The sequence below is a fragment of the Hydra vulgaris genome, chromosome 12 (genome assembly GCF_038396675.1).
Source record: "Hydra vulgaris chromosome 12, alternate assembly HydraT2T_AEP".
NCBI lineage: Eukaryota > Metazoa > Cnidaria > Hydrozoa > Anthoathecata > Hydridae > Hydra > Hydra vulgaris.
The window spans coordinates 82734798-82754436 of record NC_088931.1 but is presented as its reverse complement, the minus strand read 5'-3'; the positions used below and the strand labels follow the sequence as shown (position 1 = coordinate 82754436).

At 27.1% G+C, this 19639-nt stretch overlaps 1 protein-coding gene across 4 annotated transcripts in view; it reads right to left on the bottom strand.

The window, feature by feature from the left end:
• LOC100200874 (centrosomal protein of 135 kDa) overlaps positions 1-19639 on the bottom strand; it is a 77713-nt gene that overhangs the window by 10679 nt on the left and 47395 nt on the right. For all 4 annotated transcript variants that reach the window (XM_065814686.1, XM_065814683.1, XM_065814685.1 and 1 more), the window contains exons 9-19: positions 19061-19162; positions 18902-18964; positions 15911-16084; positions 15556-15633; positions 7029-7296; positions 6549-6759; positions 5734-5902; positions 5417-5527; positions 4907-5038; positions 4687-4839; positions 4466-4576 (exon numbers count right to left, since the gene is read on the bottom strand). In XM_065814686.1, coding sequence (XP_065670758.1) covers positions 4466-4576; positions 4687-4839; positions 4907-5038; positions 5417-5527; positions 5734-5902; positions 6549-6759; positions 7029-7296; positions 15556-15633; positions 15911-16084; positions 18902-18964; positions 19061-19162 — 1572 coding nt within the window. The remainder of the gene's footprint in view (positions 1-4465; positions 4577-4686; positions 4840-4906; positions 5039-5416; positions 5528-5733; positions 5903-6548; positions 6760-7028; positions 7297-15555; positions 15634-15910; positions 16085-18901; positions 18965-19060; positions 19163-19639) is intronic.

Genomic DNA, 19639 nt, shown 5'->3' with positions numbered 1-19639 from the left:
CTTGAAGCTTCGATTTCATACAGGTTTGATCACATTCTATTAATTAATGACTATTATATTTAAAGTTTACAAACATCAAAACATTGGAATATCAAATATTTTTTGTCAAATAAAAGTTAACAAATTATAAATATTTCACAGATATCTTCAAATCGGTGAAGCTTATATTAAAGTCTATTTATTTAAAAATTTAAAGCTTAACAAAACTTAAAATTAAAAAAAAAAAGTTTTAATAATCAATATAACAAATATTTTTGTTATATAACTTTGAATTGAAACGTTTGGAAGCGTGATCATAAACAAAAAAAGAAAAAATGCCACTATTTTCACAAAAGCATTTCTTAAAACATAGATCAGAATGCAAGTTATTTATATATTATATTTGTATAAGTATATATATACTTACACTAGTATATATTACTATAAGTCTATTATATATTTATTAAGTATATAATCAAGTATATAAAATATTACTCACTTGATAATAACTAAATCGCGCATTCAGTTTAAATTAGAAGGCAGTTTTCTGTTTTGTATAAACAATGAATAGAAAGTTATGTCATTATTACTGCTAACAAATAGAATGGAATGTTTACTCTTTTCAAAACGTTTTATCCCAATGAGAATAGAAAATTTAAATTAAAAAATTAAATCTTGATTGAATTTTGAAGAATCAAACATTTTAATCCACAAGATTTTGTAAACAGGTAAGATTCTTTTGCTTTATTGTTTTTAATTTTTCACACATCTTTTGTAAATAAATGAAATATTGTTAATCTTTTTTTTAATTATTATTTTTTACTATTATTTATCTTTAAATTAAACTAAAAACGTATCTGTCGTTCTGAATGTCCACAATCAAGCATGTTAGTTCAACTCCAATAGAAAAGAATGTTGTCATATTATGTTATGTCATGTTATGTTGTCAATTTTTAGTAAATGGCGGCATTTGTTTTTATTTAATGTTAAAGCTACAGTTTTAAATTTTTTAATATTAAAATATTTATACATATTTTTTCCGGTAGATGGACAAATGCATTAACTAAAAAATCAGTTTTTTTGTTTGATTTCCCAAACTTCACATGAAAAAAATTCAAACAAAAAATTGTCCGCCATTTCCCTTGTATGCAGTGGTACACTTTTGGGTGACCCCATTCCCATACCTGTGTACATAATTTAAGGATGGCCCCGTGGCAACCAATATCCAACTCTGAATATCGCTCTTGAAGACTTGATGCTGACACGCATAATCGCTCTTGTTGATAACATGTTTCAGTATTAGAAGCGCAAAATATCTCGCTGGGTGATTTTATTCATCGCATGCACTGTTACATACAGGTTGCTATAGCTATAATCATTGTTATAACTTTGTTTTTTTTTTCATATAAAATTTTCAAAAATTTTAATTCCATGGTTTTTTGTTTTATTTTTTATATAAACTTGATTGACTTGAATAAAAACTGATAACACTAAGTCAATTACTTGAATTAAAACTAAATTTTTATTTTAACTTTAATATAAAATCTTTGCAAACTACTTTAAAATTAGAAGCATTTGTTTATTATATGCAAACTTACTTTTTGTTAATTACACTATAATTTCAATCTTAATGTGCAAGAGTAAGCCTAATCAAATTGGACCAATAAATTTATCAAAATGCATTAATGGTCAAGGTTATATGTATTTTTATAACATATAGTCATTAAAAATTGTTGAATAAATTAAAAATCTTTCTTTCTACAAAGGCAGCATAACCTTATTCATTAACAAATTATAACTCCAATATTAACATACAACTCTAATACCAATCTATATTTTACAGCTACACACAGTTAAACTAAGTTCAATTGACCTTGAAAATCAGTAAATCAATAAATTGACAAATGATCAAAAGAAATAACAAGTAGCAACCACAAACTCAAGGAAATTGAAAAAACATCAAAAGAGATTGGTGTTTATTCATAAAAAAGAGTTTTTATAAGGAATTTTATAAAAATCTAGTTAACTAATTTGAAACCATTCAACATAAGAAATATAACAGACAAAGTTTATTGTTAAGAATTTCAAGAAAAAAACTTGAAATGACAAAAACTATTTAAATGACTATTTTTTTCTTTGAAGGAGTTATCGAGTTACCATCAGGCATTTAAAAAAGTCCTAAACTTATATTTAAAATACATTTATATACTTATATTTTAAATATAAATTAAACAATAACTTATTTTTGAAGCAGCATTAATGTACATTTTACTAATTTTATACTTTTTGTCATTTTTAGATAAAAATCTTATGGTTTAATAACTTAATTATTAACTGTTTGAATAACTGCAAGTGTTTATCCTGTATAAATATCATTTTAATACATAAATAAAAACCTTGTTATAATGCTTATATTTAGAGAATCCAAAGACTTCTAGAAAATCTTTAACAGTGTCTATAATAAGGGAAAATCTGTTATTTGACCTCTCTTGTATGGTTCAGATTTTGTCACCTCACCTTAAGACAAAGCTGAGTTGTTTGCTAGGAACTTCTCATCAATATCATCTTATGATTTCACCAGTCACATCTTACCTAATAAAGCCAACAAACAGGTTAATTCATTGCTTGACATTCGTATCACTCCAGTTTCTATATCTAAAGGTTTTTGAGTCTTAATTAACAAATATTTAATCTCTCATTTTGAATCTAATAGCTTACTTTTTAATCATCAATATGGATTTCGATATTCTTGTTCTACTTCTGATTTGTTAATGGTAATACCCGATAGATTTTATCGTGCATTAGACAGAGGTACAGAGGTTAAGGCTATTGCTCTTGATATTTCTAAAGTCTTTGATAAAGTTTAGCATGCTGGTTTTCTCCATAAACTCTCTTCTTATGGTGTATCAGGTAACATCTTTAAGACTATTGAACCCTTCCTTACCAATTGTAGTAAAAAAGTTGTTGATGTACAGCACTTTTCTTTTCCTATAACTTCAGGGGTTCCTCAAGGTTCTATCCTTAGCCCCATATCTTTTTAAATTTACGTTAATGATCCCCCAGAAATGCTCACATCTATGGTGGCATTGTTCGCTGATGGTACTACCATTTATTCTTGCTTTGGTAAGAAGCCAACACTCTCTGATTGTTTGGAGGGAGCATTTGAGCTTGAAAAGGAACTCACTTCTGCAACAGCATGGGGGTCTTAGTGACTGGTGAACTTTAACTCGGATAAAGCTCAATTTTCTTTAGCTAATCATTATCACAATAATCTAGATCTTCCTATATTTATCAACTTATTTATGAATGGTATTATACTCAATAAGTCATTTTCACTTTGTCTTCTAAGATTAACTTTTACTTCAGATCTTTCTTGGAAACCATATATCAAATCCATTGCAAAATTAGCATCTGCTAAAGTTACATCTCTTTATCGTGCTTGTTACTTTCTTACTCCGGATTCTATTCTTTATCTCTATAAATCTCAATTCCATCCTTGTATAGAATACTGTCGCCATATCTAAAGTGGATCATGGAATGATACCCTTTCTCTTTTAAACAAGGTGCAAAAACGAATTATAAACATAATTGGACCTGCTCTTGCAGCCAATCTTCAACCATTGTCACATCATCATAAGCTTGCTTCTCTTTTTCTTTTCTATAAATACTATAATGGGCATTGCTCTAAAAAGATAGCGCCTCTTGTGCCATTACTAAAATTCATTCTCGTGTTTCAAGTCTCATCCTTGTACTGTGACTGTTCCTAAGTGCTTCAAAAATTCTTATTTGTCTTTTTTTCCCTCAACATCAGTTCTTTGGAATTCGCTCCCTTCATCTTGTTTTCCTGATTCATACAATTTGCAAAATTTCAAGTCGCCTGTTAATCTTGTTTTATAAAGTTTATCTTTTCTCTTCCATTAACTTCTAACTCTAATAGTGGTTGGTCTAATGGAAACTGATATTTTTAAATTGGTAAAAAAAAAACGCTATAATTTAAATAAAGTGTGAGTATTTTTTAAACAATCATTAAAAGTAATTTGTTCTTTTTATTTTAAGGGTTTTTGATATTATATAAAATAAAATAAAGTTCAAAAATTATTCCAAACGTAATTAAAAACATGATTTAAATAAACTATTTTAGTTAATTTGAATCATGCATTTTAGTTTGTTGAGTTTTGTTTTAGTTGGGTTTTTATTTTTATTTTCTCTTTCGTGAGGATTTTTTTCTTCTTTTTTAAAGCAAAGTTTTTTTAGATAAGTTTGAGTAAATTTTTTACTGCATTTTTAAATTTTGAAAACATGGTAAAACCCGTGGTCAAAACAAAGTATTTTTTGTGTGGTCATAATTGCGCACAATCGCACATCTTCCTGTGAAACACTGGTATAATGATATCTATTATATACATTGCATATATTATTCAATATATGCAAATATTAAATATGTAATTATATATGAAACTATTATATATAAATTAAAAATACAAACCTTTTCGAGCTCTTTAGTTTTTTTAGTAAGTATCTTAGAAAGTTCATCTTTTGCATGATCCAACTTCACACACAAGTCACGGACAGCATATAACTCTTCTAAGATCCTTTGCTATTAAAATAACATTATGCTTAAAATAATAAAAAACATATTTGAAAACCGTATCATAAACTTGTTAAAAAGAAAAAAACTTATAAACTTATATAAACTTTAAAAAAAACCTTTTCTTCATTGCATGCAACAAGCTGAGCATCAGTATGGAGAATAGATTCATTGAGATGATTTAACTGTTTTTCATATGATATTTGTGTACTTATGTGATGTTCAATATCGGACTCTAAAATTGCGCATTGATCTCGTAAATACAAAAGCTCCTAAAAGTAAGAATCATCATCATCATCGTTACTATCATAATCATCACTGTATCTTTTTTACTCTTACTTGTTGAGTATTGTTAAAGCTGCTTGCAATCTTCACTTTACTGTCCTCACTCTGTTGAACACTATTTTCTAGTATGTCAGCTTTATTGCTAAGCGTTTTGTATTGAAGAAGCAGATCATCTTTTTCAAGCTCCTAAAATTTCAAAATAATTTTTTTACTTCACAATTATTATTTAAAATGTTCCAGATATATATTATATGAATATATAATACGGATAAGATATAGTCATTAGTTTCAAATCAATTTAATATAACATTTCTTCATTCTTTCTTTTTGATTGGTTAAGTGATTTGCACTGATTTTTATATAAACTTTTTTTTGCTAACTTATTGCTATGATAACAAGAGACCTACCACTGTTCTCCAAATCATCCGTCAGGTTGAAACTCTCCCCACTTATATACGCAATAATTTTTAAAAACAATATTATCACACTTTTTTCTTGAGTGTTAACACAATAGTCTTAAGGGCTTCTATTCAGTAATATCAAAAACGTATAAAAACATCATACTTTTTGAGCCAGAAGATTTTGTATTCTTGACAACTGCATGACATATTCTGAAACTTCTTGTTTTAAACGTTCTGCTTCTTCTAAAGTGTATCTGAGGTCTTGATGAACTATCTGTAAATATTATAAATATGTTGGTAAAATAAAAAATCATATAAAATAATAACATAATCATTGCTTAAATTTTTATTTCTATTATTATAAATTAAATTAATTATTTCATTTGATAACTTTTTTTTAATTGAATAAGCAACTTATGGGATTAAAGATAGAAAACAAAAACCAAAAAATTAATTTTGGTCATTTAAAAAAAAAATAACCTGATTTTCCTCAGTCATAGTAATGAGATCATCATGTAACCGTTTATTCTCTTTTATGGTAGCAGCTCTAGATTGAGAAACTCCAGCCAGCTCCTCTTCAAGATCTCTTATTTGTTTTGATAATTTACTAATTTCACGATCTTTTAACATCAGCTGCTGGTCAGAGTACCTTTTTTAATGAAAATCTTTAAAATTATAAACATTTTTACTTTTTATATTCAAGTTTTTATAATAAAATAAACTTTTGCATATTTTAAATTAAAGTTATTCAAAAATACATCAAAAATCAAAATACAACAATCATTTATATATTTTTTAAAGACTTAAGTTTGTTGGATCCAAGTTGATTTAACATTTTAATGCTAAGAACCAATCAAATTTGTGTTAGTAAAAATCCATAATAAATTCAAACCAATTTTCAAGCATGTTACTTGGAATAAATTTTGCATGCAATATGAACATAACATTGTTTTTGTTGTTGTTTTTTAAGTTAATTCACCTCCTCAAGAAGGCCACTACAGTTAAGGAGGCTACTTTAGTTGTGGTTACAATTGTGTCTCATAACTCGGAAACATGTACCTTAAAAAACAAGGTTGCTGCGCAGAGAAACAAGCTGAGCACTCTACTACTAAACCACTACCGCATGATATTTTTGCAAACAATGTTATGCTTATATATCTGATTTTAAACGTTTTATAAAAAACAATCTAGGGTTATCAAATTTTAACAATTAACAGACTAAAGAAAAGAAAAGATATTTACGTTAAAACTATTATGATAATACTAAAATATGAACAGGTATAAAAAATAACTACTTTAATTTCTCATTAATTCCTTCAATCGCAATCTTGAGTTGTGAGTGAGCTTGTTGCTGTTGCTGCAGCTCAATATTCATTTTATCAAGAATTTCTGCTTTTTCATCCACTTGTTGTTGAAGCAAATCTCGCTCTTTATCTAATCGTGTCACAACACCTTTTAATCGGGATACTTCTTTTTTATATTCACCATTCCGATCTTCAGCTAAATCTGAGATATAATATTTTCCTATTCACCATTTTTAATATTCACCATTTATTGAACTAAAACCAAATTTAGCTAGGCTAGCAGAGTAAAGTTATGTAACTTATATATTTATACTTTTTTTAAACTATAAAAGAAGTATAAAAATTTATTATTTAATATTTAAATATTAGAATTAAAGAAAATATTAAGATTGTTAATTATAAATATTAAAATTTGTTCACAACATAAAAAATAACTCAGATAAGACTAACTATTGCAAATAAAAATTATACCACATTTCTCTTTGAGCCTTTGTGATTCATCTGTATAATTATGAAGCTCATTCATTTTATCTTTCAATTTATTTTCTAATTCATTACAAGAACGATCAGATTTTTCATATAGCAGTTTACATTTAGCTAACTCAGCTTCTTTGCCAGATAATTCTTCTTTGATTCTCTGCAGTGATTTAGTTGTTGATTTCAGTTCCGCTTCTAATCTTTCAATCAAATTTTCTTTAGATTCTAATTGAATCTTTAATCTTTCATTTTCAGAATCAGTCTAAAAGAATAATTCAAAAATATAAACAATATTAACTCTGGTAACAAATTATTGTATATTACAATGTCTATGTGCGCGCGCGTGTGGCTATATACATGTGTGTGTGTGTATATATATATATATATATATATATATATATATATATATATATATATATATATATATACTATTTTTAAAAATAACATGATGTTTTTTATTCTTGACATTTCGTAAAATTTTATTTACATTTTCAAAAGATTATTTTACAATAATAAAAAACTCTGAAATATATATTAAAAAATAGAAGTCTTTACAGAGAAGTATTAACGGACAAAAAATTATACATAATAAACCAATATATTTATTACAAAATAACTCGGTAAATAACCAATAAAAATAACCAACTGTCAAAAAAAATATATATATATATAAATAAACTGACAGTAAAATTAAATAGATAAGTTTATGCTATTACGACGTTCAACATATATATATATATATATATATATATATATATATATATATATATATATATATATATATATATATATATAAATATATATACACACACACACACACATGTGTATATATATATAAGTTACAATAGGACAGAAAGTTATAAAATATCTATATAGCACCTTAGACTGTATTCAACTATAAACATTTAAAGTATTTGTTGACATCTTTTTGAATATTGAAAAAGTTATTTAAATTTTATTTAATACGTTTAAAAGAAAACTTTATAAAACTGGATAAAATTGAAAATCAAGCATTTATTAAAATTCGTGCTCTACTCAGAATTTCAGCACAAGTGATAACCAATGAATTGGTATTAGTTCATGGTGACCAATAAGAAATGGCCCATGGAAATTATGTGATTGTTATTAAAGGGGGGATGAATTGTAGTTTTATTATTGAAGTTGGACACAAATCAGCTAAGACTAGTTTGAGTAAAGATCCAAGAATTATAGTAAGATGAGACAGGTTTTTTTCAAAAACCATGTTCTTCAAAACAACATAAAAACCAAGCTACTTTAAACCTTCTTTTATATGCATGCGTGTGTGTTTATGTGTGTTTAATTAAAAAAATTGATTTTTCTGCTACTTTCTTGATGATTGTGGAAACACATGAAACTCCGAGTTGAGAAAATCTATTATCTATGTTATTATAAAAATTAGCTATATGCTAATTCCATTACCTAAATATTTCCATTACCTTAAGCTTTTGTAAGATTTGAATTATGGTTAGCAGGATTGTCTTATTGAAAAGTGAAATTTTCACTCATCAATTCTTCACCATGTTCAAGCAAACTAATTACTAATAAGTCAATTTCTAATAAGTAATCCTGTGAACTCATTTTTGTTCAAATCTATGCCAGTAGAAGTTTTCCAGCAAAGGAAAAAACCCCCAAACCATAACAGTTTCACCACCAAAGTTACGACTTATCCGAGTTTCTTCCTCTTTTCAAAGATTATGCCAGTAATATTGATAGGACAGGACCATCTAGATTGAACTTTATTTCATCATTAAAGAGAACTTGATGCCACTCTTCCTGCCAAAATTTTTTTTTTGCAAACTGTGATCTAGCTTCTTTATGATGAAGAGTATGTTTTTGGTTTACGCTTATTCCAAACTGTGTTTGGATCTTCATGCAAGATTTGTCTCACACATTGAACAGTTACAGGAATTGTAAATGAGGACGAATTCGAGATGCACTCATGTGCTGAGCAGCAAGAAGACGTACAATAGCTTGTTTAGTACAATAATAAATTTTGCATTTGCAATTTCATAGACAAAATCATTAAAATTCATTTTCTTTATGGTTTCCTTTCAATACTCATAGAAGCCATTTCCCCTATATATATATATATATATATATATATATATATATATATATATATATATATATATATATATATATATATATATGTGTGTATATATATATGTGTATATATATACATGTGTATATATATATATATATATGTGTATATTTATATATATATGTGTATATATATATATATACACACACACATATATATATACACACACACATATGTATATATACACACACATATATATATATATGCACACACACACACACACACACACACACACACACACACACACACACACACACACACACACACACACACACACACACACACACACACATACAGTATTAGACAAAACATTTGCAACCAACATCGAACAATGCTAAAAAGTGTTCCTAATTTTACATGTCTTAAAAACAAAACGAACTATACTACCACAGCAAACAGTTCAGTAGTCTGGAGTCATAGCATGCCATGACATGAGCAATCAGCTGACAGGTGACAGCACACAGGCAGAAATTCGTTGACAAGTGCCATTTTGCAGCGGACAAAACAAGTGCAACTTTTTTGGTTTGTTTCATTTTCTTAAGTCTGGTCCGTGTCAACATCACGGAAGTTTTTTAATAATTAAAGGAAGTATCCAGAAGTTTCCAGAAGAAGCATCTGGAAGCATATAGTAGCATCCAGAAGTATTCAGAAACATTCAGAAGCATCCAGACGCATCCAGAAGCTTCCAGAAGCATCGAAAAGAAGCATCTAGAATCTTCCAGAACAGGTTTACACAGGTTCATTTTATTATATAAGAGACATGTAAATCGACATGTAATTCAGTCAGTATATGGAAGTCAATCAGTCACTATTATCAAGGCAGTTTATCGAAGTGAGTTTTATCAAAGTGTTTTATTGAAGAACATCAATACAAGAAGTGAAATACAACAAGTGTTTCATTACATCAATACAGTCCACATCCAACCAAGACGTTGTGTTCCACAGAGCATTATTGTATCATCACAAGGTAAATATAACACGGTAAGCCTTGAGAAGCGTGATTATTTATTTTTATTATTTTTATGACTTCAAGTGCAAAAATGGCTCCTGACAGTCTTGGATTGGAACTAAGAAAGAAAATTGTTGGCGATTACGTAAGTGGAATGTCACAAAAAAGTATTTGTGATAAATATCGCGTGAAAAAATGGACCGTATCAAGACTATGTTCCAAATATCGTTCTACGGGGAAGTTGGCAGCAGATAACAAAGGTGGAAGACCGCGTTCCATCACTTCTAGAGAGGATTCGTCAGATCTGTCAAGAAGGATCCCTGGATATCATCAGTCAAGATACAAAAGCAATTAGAGCTGCCTGTATCGAACCGAACAATCAGACGACGTGCTGTTAAAGCCGGATTGTTTTCTCGACGCCCTGCAAAGAAACCGCTGATTTCACTAAAAAACCAGAAGAAAAGACTCCTGTTTGCTACATCTCATATTGACTGGAATGTGCAGAAATGGCGAACTGTCCTGTTCAGTGATGAATCGAAGTTCAACATCATTGGGAGCGATGGCATTTGCCGTGTACATCGACCGGCCAGAAAACGCCTCGATTTACGTTACTGCCATAAGACCATGAAGCTTGGAGGCAATGTAATGGTCTGGGGGTGTTTTTCTGCCAACTGTCTAGGTCCAATACATCGAAACGATGGAATAATGGACTGTTTAATGTATAAAAATATCCTGAAAGATGTTATGTTACCTCATGCTGAATGGAATATGCCAATAAAATGGGTTTTTCAGCAAGACAATGATCCGAAACACACTGCAAAAGTAGTCATGCAGTGGTTTCAAGACAACCACCTATCGGTGATGGATTGGCCGCCTCAATCTCCGGATCTCAACCCTATCGAGAACCTGTGGGAGATTGTCAACCGCAGAATTAATTGTGAAGGTATTCGTAATAAGGATCAACTGTTTGAAAAAATCCAAAAGGCCTGCGCAGCGATTCCACAAAGTTTCATTGATCACCTGATCGAATCATTGCCTCGAAGATGCAAGGCTGTGATCGACAACAAAGGATTCGCCACGAAATATTGATAGTGAAATACAGCTTGGTCAACATTTTGTCGAGTTGCACTTGTTTTGTCCAAAAGGAAATCAACTTTTTTTAATACTTTTGATTAATTTATTAATTTTCGTGTACAAATAATGAACTTTGTGATGAATAAAATATGAAGAACTTTGTCTCTAAACAGTTACATAGTTATTTCTCTAAATTGAAAAAATGCAGCACTTTTATATAAAGAAACTAAATTAGCGTTATTTGGTTGCACTCGTTTTGTCCGATACTGTGTGTATATATATATATATATATATATATATATATATATATATATATATATATATATATATATATATATATATATATATATATATATATATATATATATATGACAGTGAATTTAGGGCTTCAGAAAACATCACTAAAGCCACACTATGTTAGGAAAAGTACCATTTTTGCTAAAAAGATAGGCTATAATATACCGACTTCTAATATAGTGTGGCCCTAACCATCCATAGCTAATATGTGTAGAATTCAATAAATGCAACTGTGTATATACTTTTTATTAAATATAAGTGGGAGTGGGGCACCATAACAAATGGGGCACAATAAAATAAAGCAATTATATTGGGATATAAAAGTATTGTGACAAATCATTTTGAGTTCTAATCAGTTTATATTTAGTATAAGCTCCATAATTAATGCCTTCTTAGCTTTCCTGATTAGATAAGCCGGTATCTTTGTATGTTTTGATTACAGCATCTTTCTTCATTCGTTAAACACTTACCATGCCCCATTGCAAATTCAGGTATCAAAAACCAAATGTTAAAAACTTTGTGAGCGCTGATTTCACAGTATTTGTTTAAGTCACAAATGCGAGTCACCAGATCAAAATATATAAGTAAACTGAAAATAATTATTGATGAAGCTAATTTTATTTGTTACCGCAAATATCAAGTATTATGCATCTTATGGTTTTATCATATGTACCGCGATTTAATTACGCTATATTATAATCTAAAAAGTTGCTTTTTGTAACAATAATTATATGAGTGTGAATACAAAATATGCACCACACAAATTTGTTTAAAGATTTATAAAATTGTATTAGAACATGGTAAGGCTAATTCTATTTTCTATACTCTAATATTTATATATATATATATATATATATATATATATATATATATATATATATATATATATATATATATATATATACATACACACACACACACACACATATATACATACTTACACTAATATATACTATATTAGTATAAACATATTATAAGTCCATTATATATATATATATATATATATATATATATATATATATATATATATATATATATATATATATATATATATATATATATATATATATGTATATATATATGTATATATATATGTATATATATACTTTCACTAATATATATTATATTAGTATAAATATATTATATTAAGTCCATTATATATTTATTAAGTAAAAAACATAATTTACTTAATAATAATTAAGTCGCGCATTTAAAAGCAGTATTTGTACAAATAATGAATGGAAAGTTATGAAGCCATTACAGCTAACAAATAGAATGGAATGTTTACTATTTTCAACATGTGTTTGTCCAAATGAGAAAAGAAAATTTAAATTATAAAATTAAAACTTGATAGAACTTAAAAAAATCAAAAGTTTTAAACCGTAAGACTTGTAAAAAAGAAAAAGAAATATTCTTAATCTTTAATTTTTATTTTTAACTATTATTTATCTTAAATTAAATTCTAAAAACATTTCTGTTGTTTAGAATGTCCACAACCAAGCATGTTAATTCAACTTTAAAAGGAAACAAAGTTATGTTGTCAACTTTTAGTAAATGAAAGGTGGATCAGGTAATAGGTTACAAAACAGAAGTTATGGCATTATGTATGTAATAGAAATATATTGCAAAGTTAGTGCAAGATATAGAGCCCCCTTTTTTATGTAGCATTATACTTTATCTTCCCCCTCTGCATACGTATTATTTATTACAAATAAGACCAGCAAGTAATATTCCAAAACATTAAAAAACAAAAAAATATAACATTTTGTTAAGGGCATTAAAAGGGTATGAAAATTCATTGCCTTTCTTTAAAAAAGAGGAGTAAAGGTTTTCACAACTAAGATAGTGCACCGTGTCTTTACTACCTCCTCTAGATGATATTTCATCAGACTTTTAATGTGCAAAATTTGGAAAGTGGGACGAAAAAACTTTGTTTAAAAAATCATGCCTTAAAGATTTTTAATGACAGTTATTAAATTTTAACATAAAAAAAAACGCTGAGCATTTGCAAACTTACATACTAACAAGGGTGATGCATTTTGAAACTCAGTGTTATAGTCTAACAAGAGTAAATTTTAAATAATTGGCTTTAAAAAGCGACAAAGAGTTTGTCGCAGACCTTGTGATACACTCTTAGATAGAAATCTTAAAAAAACTGTCAAGCATGGAGGTGACTCACTTATGGTTTGGGGATGCTTTGCTTCAAATTGTGTGGGTAGGCTAGTGAATATTGAGGGTATAATGACAGGACGATTGCATGTTGATTTGCTTTCAAAAAATTTATGTCAGTCTGCTAAAGAATTGAATTTAGATCGCAAATTCTTTTTCAACAAGACAACAATCCCAAACACACCAGCAAAATGGCACAACAGTTCCTCAAAAAAAGTAAAGTTAACATCCTTAAATTGCTGCCACAAAGCCAAGAACCTAAACCCCATTGAAAATGTAGGAGCAATTTTAAAAGCTAAAATACCTCCTTCCAAACGAACAAATAAAACAGAATTTTATAAGGTTCTTAGTTAAACTTGGAATTCAATTGGTGCTGACATAGCGTTAAAGCTTGTAAAAAGCCAAGACATCATAGAAGCAGCTATAAAAGCAAAAGGTGGTGAAAGTACTGAAATGAAAATCAGAAATGATATTCTTGCATTTGTAATAATAGTTATTGACAAAACATTTCATAATTTTATTGATGTTTTTTACTTTTGTCACATTTATTTTGGATGGAAAAATTTAATAAAGATACTTTTGCAATGAGTTAAAAAGAGTTATAAATATATACTTTTTTCTTTGGAATCAAATTTAAAAAAAAACCTAAAATTATTCAGTTATGTAGAACCCAGCCCTTGGAATTAAGAAAAATAAGGTCGGCAAAAAATTGCCACCTAAAATCATTTTAGGTCGGCATCAGGTTGGCACAAAACTTTAAAATATGGTTAGTCAAACTAACAAACATGCAAGTGTTTAGCGTAAAATTGATAGTAAAGCAAAGCTTGCCATGTTCGCAAATGTTTGCTTAAAAAATATAAAAACCTACAAAACTTTTGGAGTTCAAATGTTTGTTTTGTCGGGTTTTTTTAGTTTTTTTAATAGAAATAAAAAAACATTAGTTTTCATTTTTATTTTTTTTGAAGTTTTTCTTTAGAATTTAATTAAAATGTTTGTTTTCTCGCTATTATAATAATCATTTTGTTTAGAATTGAAATAAAATGTTTGTTTTTAAACTAATTTTTTCACAATTTAAATAAAACATTTGTTGTATGTTTTGAATAACTTTATTTAGAACTTAAATAATAGGTTTGTTTATTCTATATTTTATTGTATATTTGTATTTGTATTTATTGTATTTATTTTATTTGTATTTATTGTATTTTTTTTTGTATTATTGTATTTATTTTATTTGTATTATTATTATTTGTATTTATTGTATTTATTTGTATTTGTATTTATTGTATATTGCATATTGTATATTGTATATTGTATGTTATTCTATATTTTTTTTTTTTTTTAGATTATTCACCTCCCCAAGGCCCGAGGGGGGCCACTACAGTCGGGGAGGCTACTCATTTTTTTGTGTTTTTGTGTTTTTTTTTTTTTTTTTTAGTTATTGTTCGTGGTGCAACCCTCTCTCAACTCTTTAACTCCGAAACACAATATATGTTATTGTAAACACAATATATGTTATTGTATATTTGTTTATTATATATAGGTTTGTGTTTTCTATTCAGATTTGATATAAGATGTTCACTTTTTCATTTATATTTCAACTGTTATATTTAGAATTTTAATAGAAGGTTTATATAAAGCGTTTGTTTTGCTGTTTTTAATTAATTTGAAATAGCAAATAGGGTTTAAAAATTTTATGGTCAGCAATTTTTTGCCGACCTCAGATACTGTCAGGTCAGCATACTGTCAGTTTAATTATGCTGTACCAAAATTTGATTAATGCAAATCAGCATTATCAAAAATTTGATTTCAAGTTTTTCTGTCTGTATCATCAGAAATATGCAAATGTTTTAAAATTTTAAATAAATTAAAAAATCAAAATCATTAAAAACATTTTAAATTATTAGAAAAACCTTTGAAAGCATCTCTTCAAAATTTGTTTGTGTATTTTCATTGATTTGCCTCTCTAAAGATTGTTTTCCTTGCGTTGACTAAAAATATTTATTATCTTTTAATATAATATTCCATAATAGTAAAAGTTAATTTATAATAATTTAATTGTAAAATATTAAAAATGAAACTTTATTCATTCTAAATTGTAGAGCACCCCCAGCGTTGGTGAGGTAAACATGTGTTAATCAGAAAAAATTACTTTTTTAAGAAAGTTTAAAAAAAGTTGTTCAAGTAAAAATTGAAAAGTTAAAAAAAAAAAATTACTTTTCAATAAGTAACATTACTATAATTTTATTCTAAAAAAAATTTTTTAACCTCAATAGTGCTTCTTAATGTTTGGATATCATTTCGAGCTTTCCGCAATTCTGATAATGCTTCGTCTCTTTCACGCTCAGCTTTTTCAAGTATAGCAGTTATTTTTTCAGAAGATAATGCAGATGTCTTTAGTCTATTTATTTTTTGTCGCATGCTTTGTATTTCACTAGTTGCCTAAAATAAATATATTTATAAATATAATTTAATTAATCTAATTTATAACTTTGTGAAAAATATTTAACAAATATGTATGTATGAATGTATGTATGTATGTATGTATGTATATATATATATATATATATATATATATATATATACATATATATATATATATATTCTTGAATGTAAACATCATGTATGAGAGTATGTAAATTATTATTTTATAAACATCAATTAATACGAGTTTCTCTCAATACTAAATTTATTTTTATTTTTTTATTTATTTTTATTAAAGAAATTTTCGCTGGATTGTTGTGACCAGCATCTTCAGCTTTAAAGTTTTTTTTTTTTTTTTTTTTTTAATTAATAGAATTGTTAGAATTATTGAAAGTAAATTTGATCGTGGAGTGGATGGCATTCATAAAGAGAGCACCGCCATATAACGGACCCATAAAACATCCACCTATTGCTTTTATTGACATTATATTAGAAACCATCCTAACCCACAGCAACTTTCAATTTTCAACTGATCACTTTTTACAATTAACAGGTACTACCATGGGAACACGTATGCGCCCAACCTAAGCTAATTTATTTATGGGATGAATTGATGAGAAAATAATTGACCAATTTTCAATGTGGATTTCTTTTTATAAAAGATTTATAGATGATATATTTTTTATTTTTCATGGGCCTCCTGAGAAACTAACACAAGTTTTCGAATTTATGAATGCCATCCACTCCACGATCAAATTTACTTTCAATAATTCTAACCATTCTATTACTTTTATGAATCTAACAATTATCAAAAAGCTAGATGGAACAACAATTTTCAAAAAGGCAACAGATACAACAGCACTATTACATTATAATTCATTCCATCCCCCTCATCAAAAAAGCAACTTAGTATATAGCCAAGCGTTAAGATACAATAAGATTATATCGAACAATTACAACCTAATAAAAGAGCTACAACAACTAGCACAAACTTTAGTTATACGAGGCTACCCTATAACCCCCTCAAATTGAGAGGGGTTTAAACTACGAGGCTACCCTATTCAATCTATTAACAAAGGATTTAAAAAAGCACTACGACATACACAACACGAAGTTGTCTACAACAAATATAAAGAAGAAAGAGAATAAGAGAAAATTTTACAGATAGTGACAACATTTGGAAAAGTTGGAAAACTTATCAATAAAATAATAAAAAAGCAATATTCTAATATTGTGGAACAGGATACTGATCTTAAAAATATATAGCCAACTCCACCTATTGCGAGTTACAAAAATATTAAATCGATTAAGAAATTTTTAATCCAAACGGCACATAAAAAAATATAAATGAAAAATATATATATATATATACATATATATATATTTATATATATATATATATATATATATATATATATATACATATATATGTATATATATATATATTTTTTTAACTAAGCTACAGTTCCTAGGTGTTACTATTTAGGTGTTATAATATTATTGGTTTACCTTACATCATTTTTCTAGTTTTATCCATATTTAGATTTAAACTTTTTATCGTGCATTTGTTATGGTCTCAAATATATGTTAATTCGGACCGTAGAGAAAGCCTTAATTTAAAATATGTTTTCCCGCTGTTTACATCAATTTTGTATTTGATATATTTTTCAAGGTTATTCTATTTAATTAAATACCAATTTAACCGCAAATGGTCTGTTTTTCTTTTATTGTATTTTTTACTAAAATATTATTTCATATAAGTTTTACTCTTTGTTAACCTCGATTTAGTCATGTTCTTTGTTGATGAAGTTTTTTGTATCTTTTTTGTTGTGGTCTCAATAAAACGTTCAATTCAGACCATAGAGAAAACTTGTAGTTTATATATATATGTATATATGCATGTGTGTGTATGTATATATGTATCATATATATGTATATTGTATACATGTATGTATGTATGTTAGTAGATGTACGTGTGCTTGTATGTATATAAATATGTATATATATATATATATATATATATATATATATATATATATATATATATATATATATATATATAAATATATGAGCAATTCTTTTTGACTAGCGGCTTTCAAAATGTTTTGTTCATGGACGTCTTTTTGTTGTTGTTTTGTTATGGTCTCAAAATTATGTTTAATTCGAACGTAAAAAAAACTTTGCTTTTTCGGAAACTTCGATTTAGATATGGTCTCAAAGTTATCTTTAATTCGGACCGTTAAGAAGACATTACTTCTAAACAAAATTTTTCCTGCTTCGTCTTTTTTATATCACGACTAATATTATTGCTTTATCACCCAAAATAATTTTTTAACCACTTATTTGGCTAAAATTTATCTGGTCTTATTTAAAATAATAGAATCTAAAAATAGGTAACTGACTTTTTTTACTATCATCAACAAAAACTGATTCGAAGTGTTCGTTAAGTCTGTTTGCGATATGAATTTATCTGTTAACGTTTCACCTTTTGCATCAGATATAGCACTAATAGATACATGAACATTCTGTTGCGAACATTCTGTTGTTTTAAATTAATTTAAAAAAAAACAAAAAAACTTTAAAGCTGAAGACGCTGGTCACAACAATCCAGCGAAAATTTCTTTAATAAAAATAAAAATAAAACTAAAAATAAATTTAGTATAGAGAGAAACTCGTATTAATTGATGTTTATAAAATTATATATATATATATATATATATATATATATATATATATATATATATATATATATATATATATATATATGCATTGGTGTATTTATATACAGCAAAAAAAGAACAAACAGAAATAAACAAATTTTTAAATGAACACAACCTGCTCATACAAAAATTGCACATTATCACGTTCAGTAGTAATTAAACGTACATCTGATTGTATCTAAATGTATAAAAAAGTTCAATGAAAAAATATTTAAAAAAATAAAAGATCTTTTCCAAAGATCATGAAAATGTTATTTTTGATAAAGAAGTGAACCTTTGCAAGATTATTATTAAAGTTTTCAAGAGTTTTGTGTAACTCATCACGCTCTCTGCGCAATTCATCACGTTCCCTGCATAAATTCTCTTGAAAGTCGACCTAAACACAATGAAACACTATTACTAAAAATCAAGATGTTTTTAATTTGATTGGAATTGCCACTAATAAAATTAATAGTACTTCTTGTGAAACAAAAAACAAACAGTAATACTGTATTAATGCATAGTCGCAAACCATCACTTATAATATTAACATTATGATTAAAGTGTGATAATTGCAAACATGCAAGGAAACTGTTTCTTGCATATTTGCAACCATATGTGCAAAGTAAATATATATATCAGCCCTTGGAATTATGATTGAAATTCGGCAATGCCGACCTAGAATTGTTTCAGGTCGGCAAAAAATTGCCAATCTTGTTTCTATGATTTATGATAAAACCTTTGTATTAAATTTGAGAGTTAGGTCGGCAAATTATTGCCGACCTCTTTTTTTTAATTCCAAGGGCCGATATATATAAATAAAAAAAAAAAAATATATATATATATATATATATATATATATATATATATATAT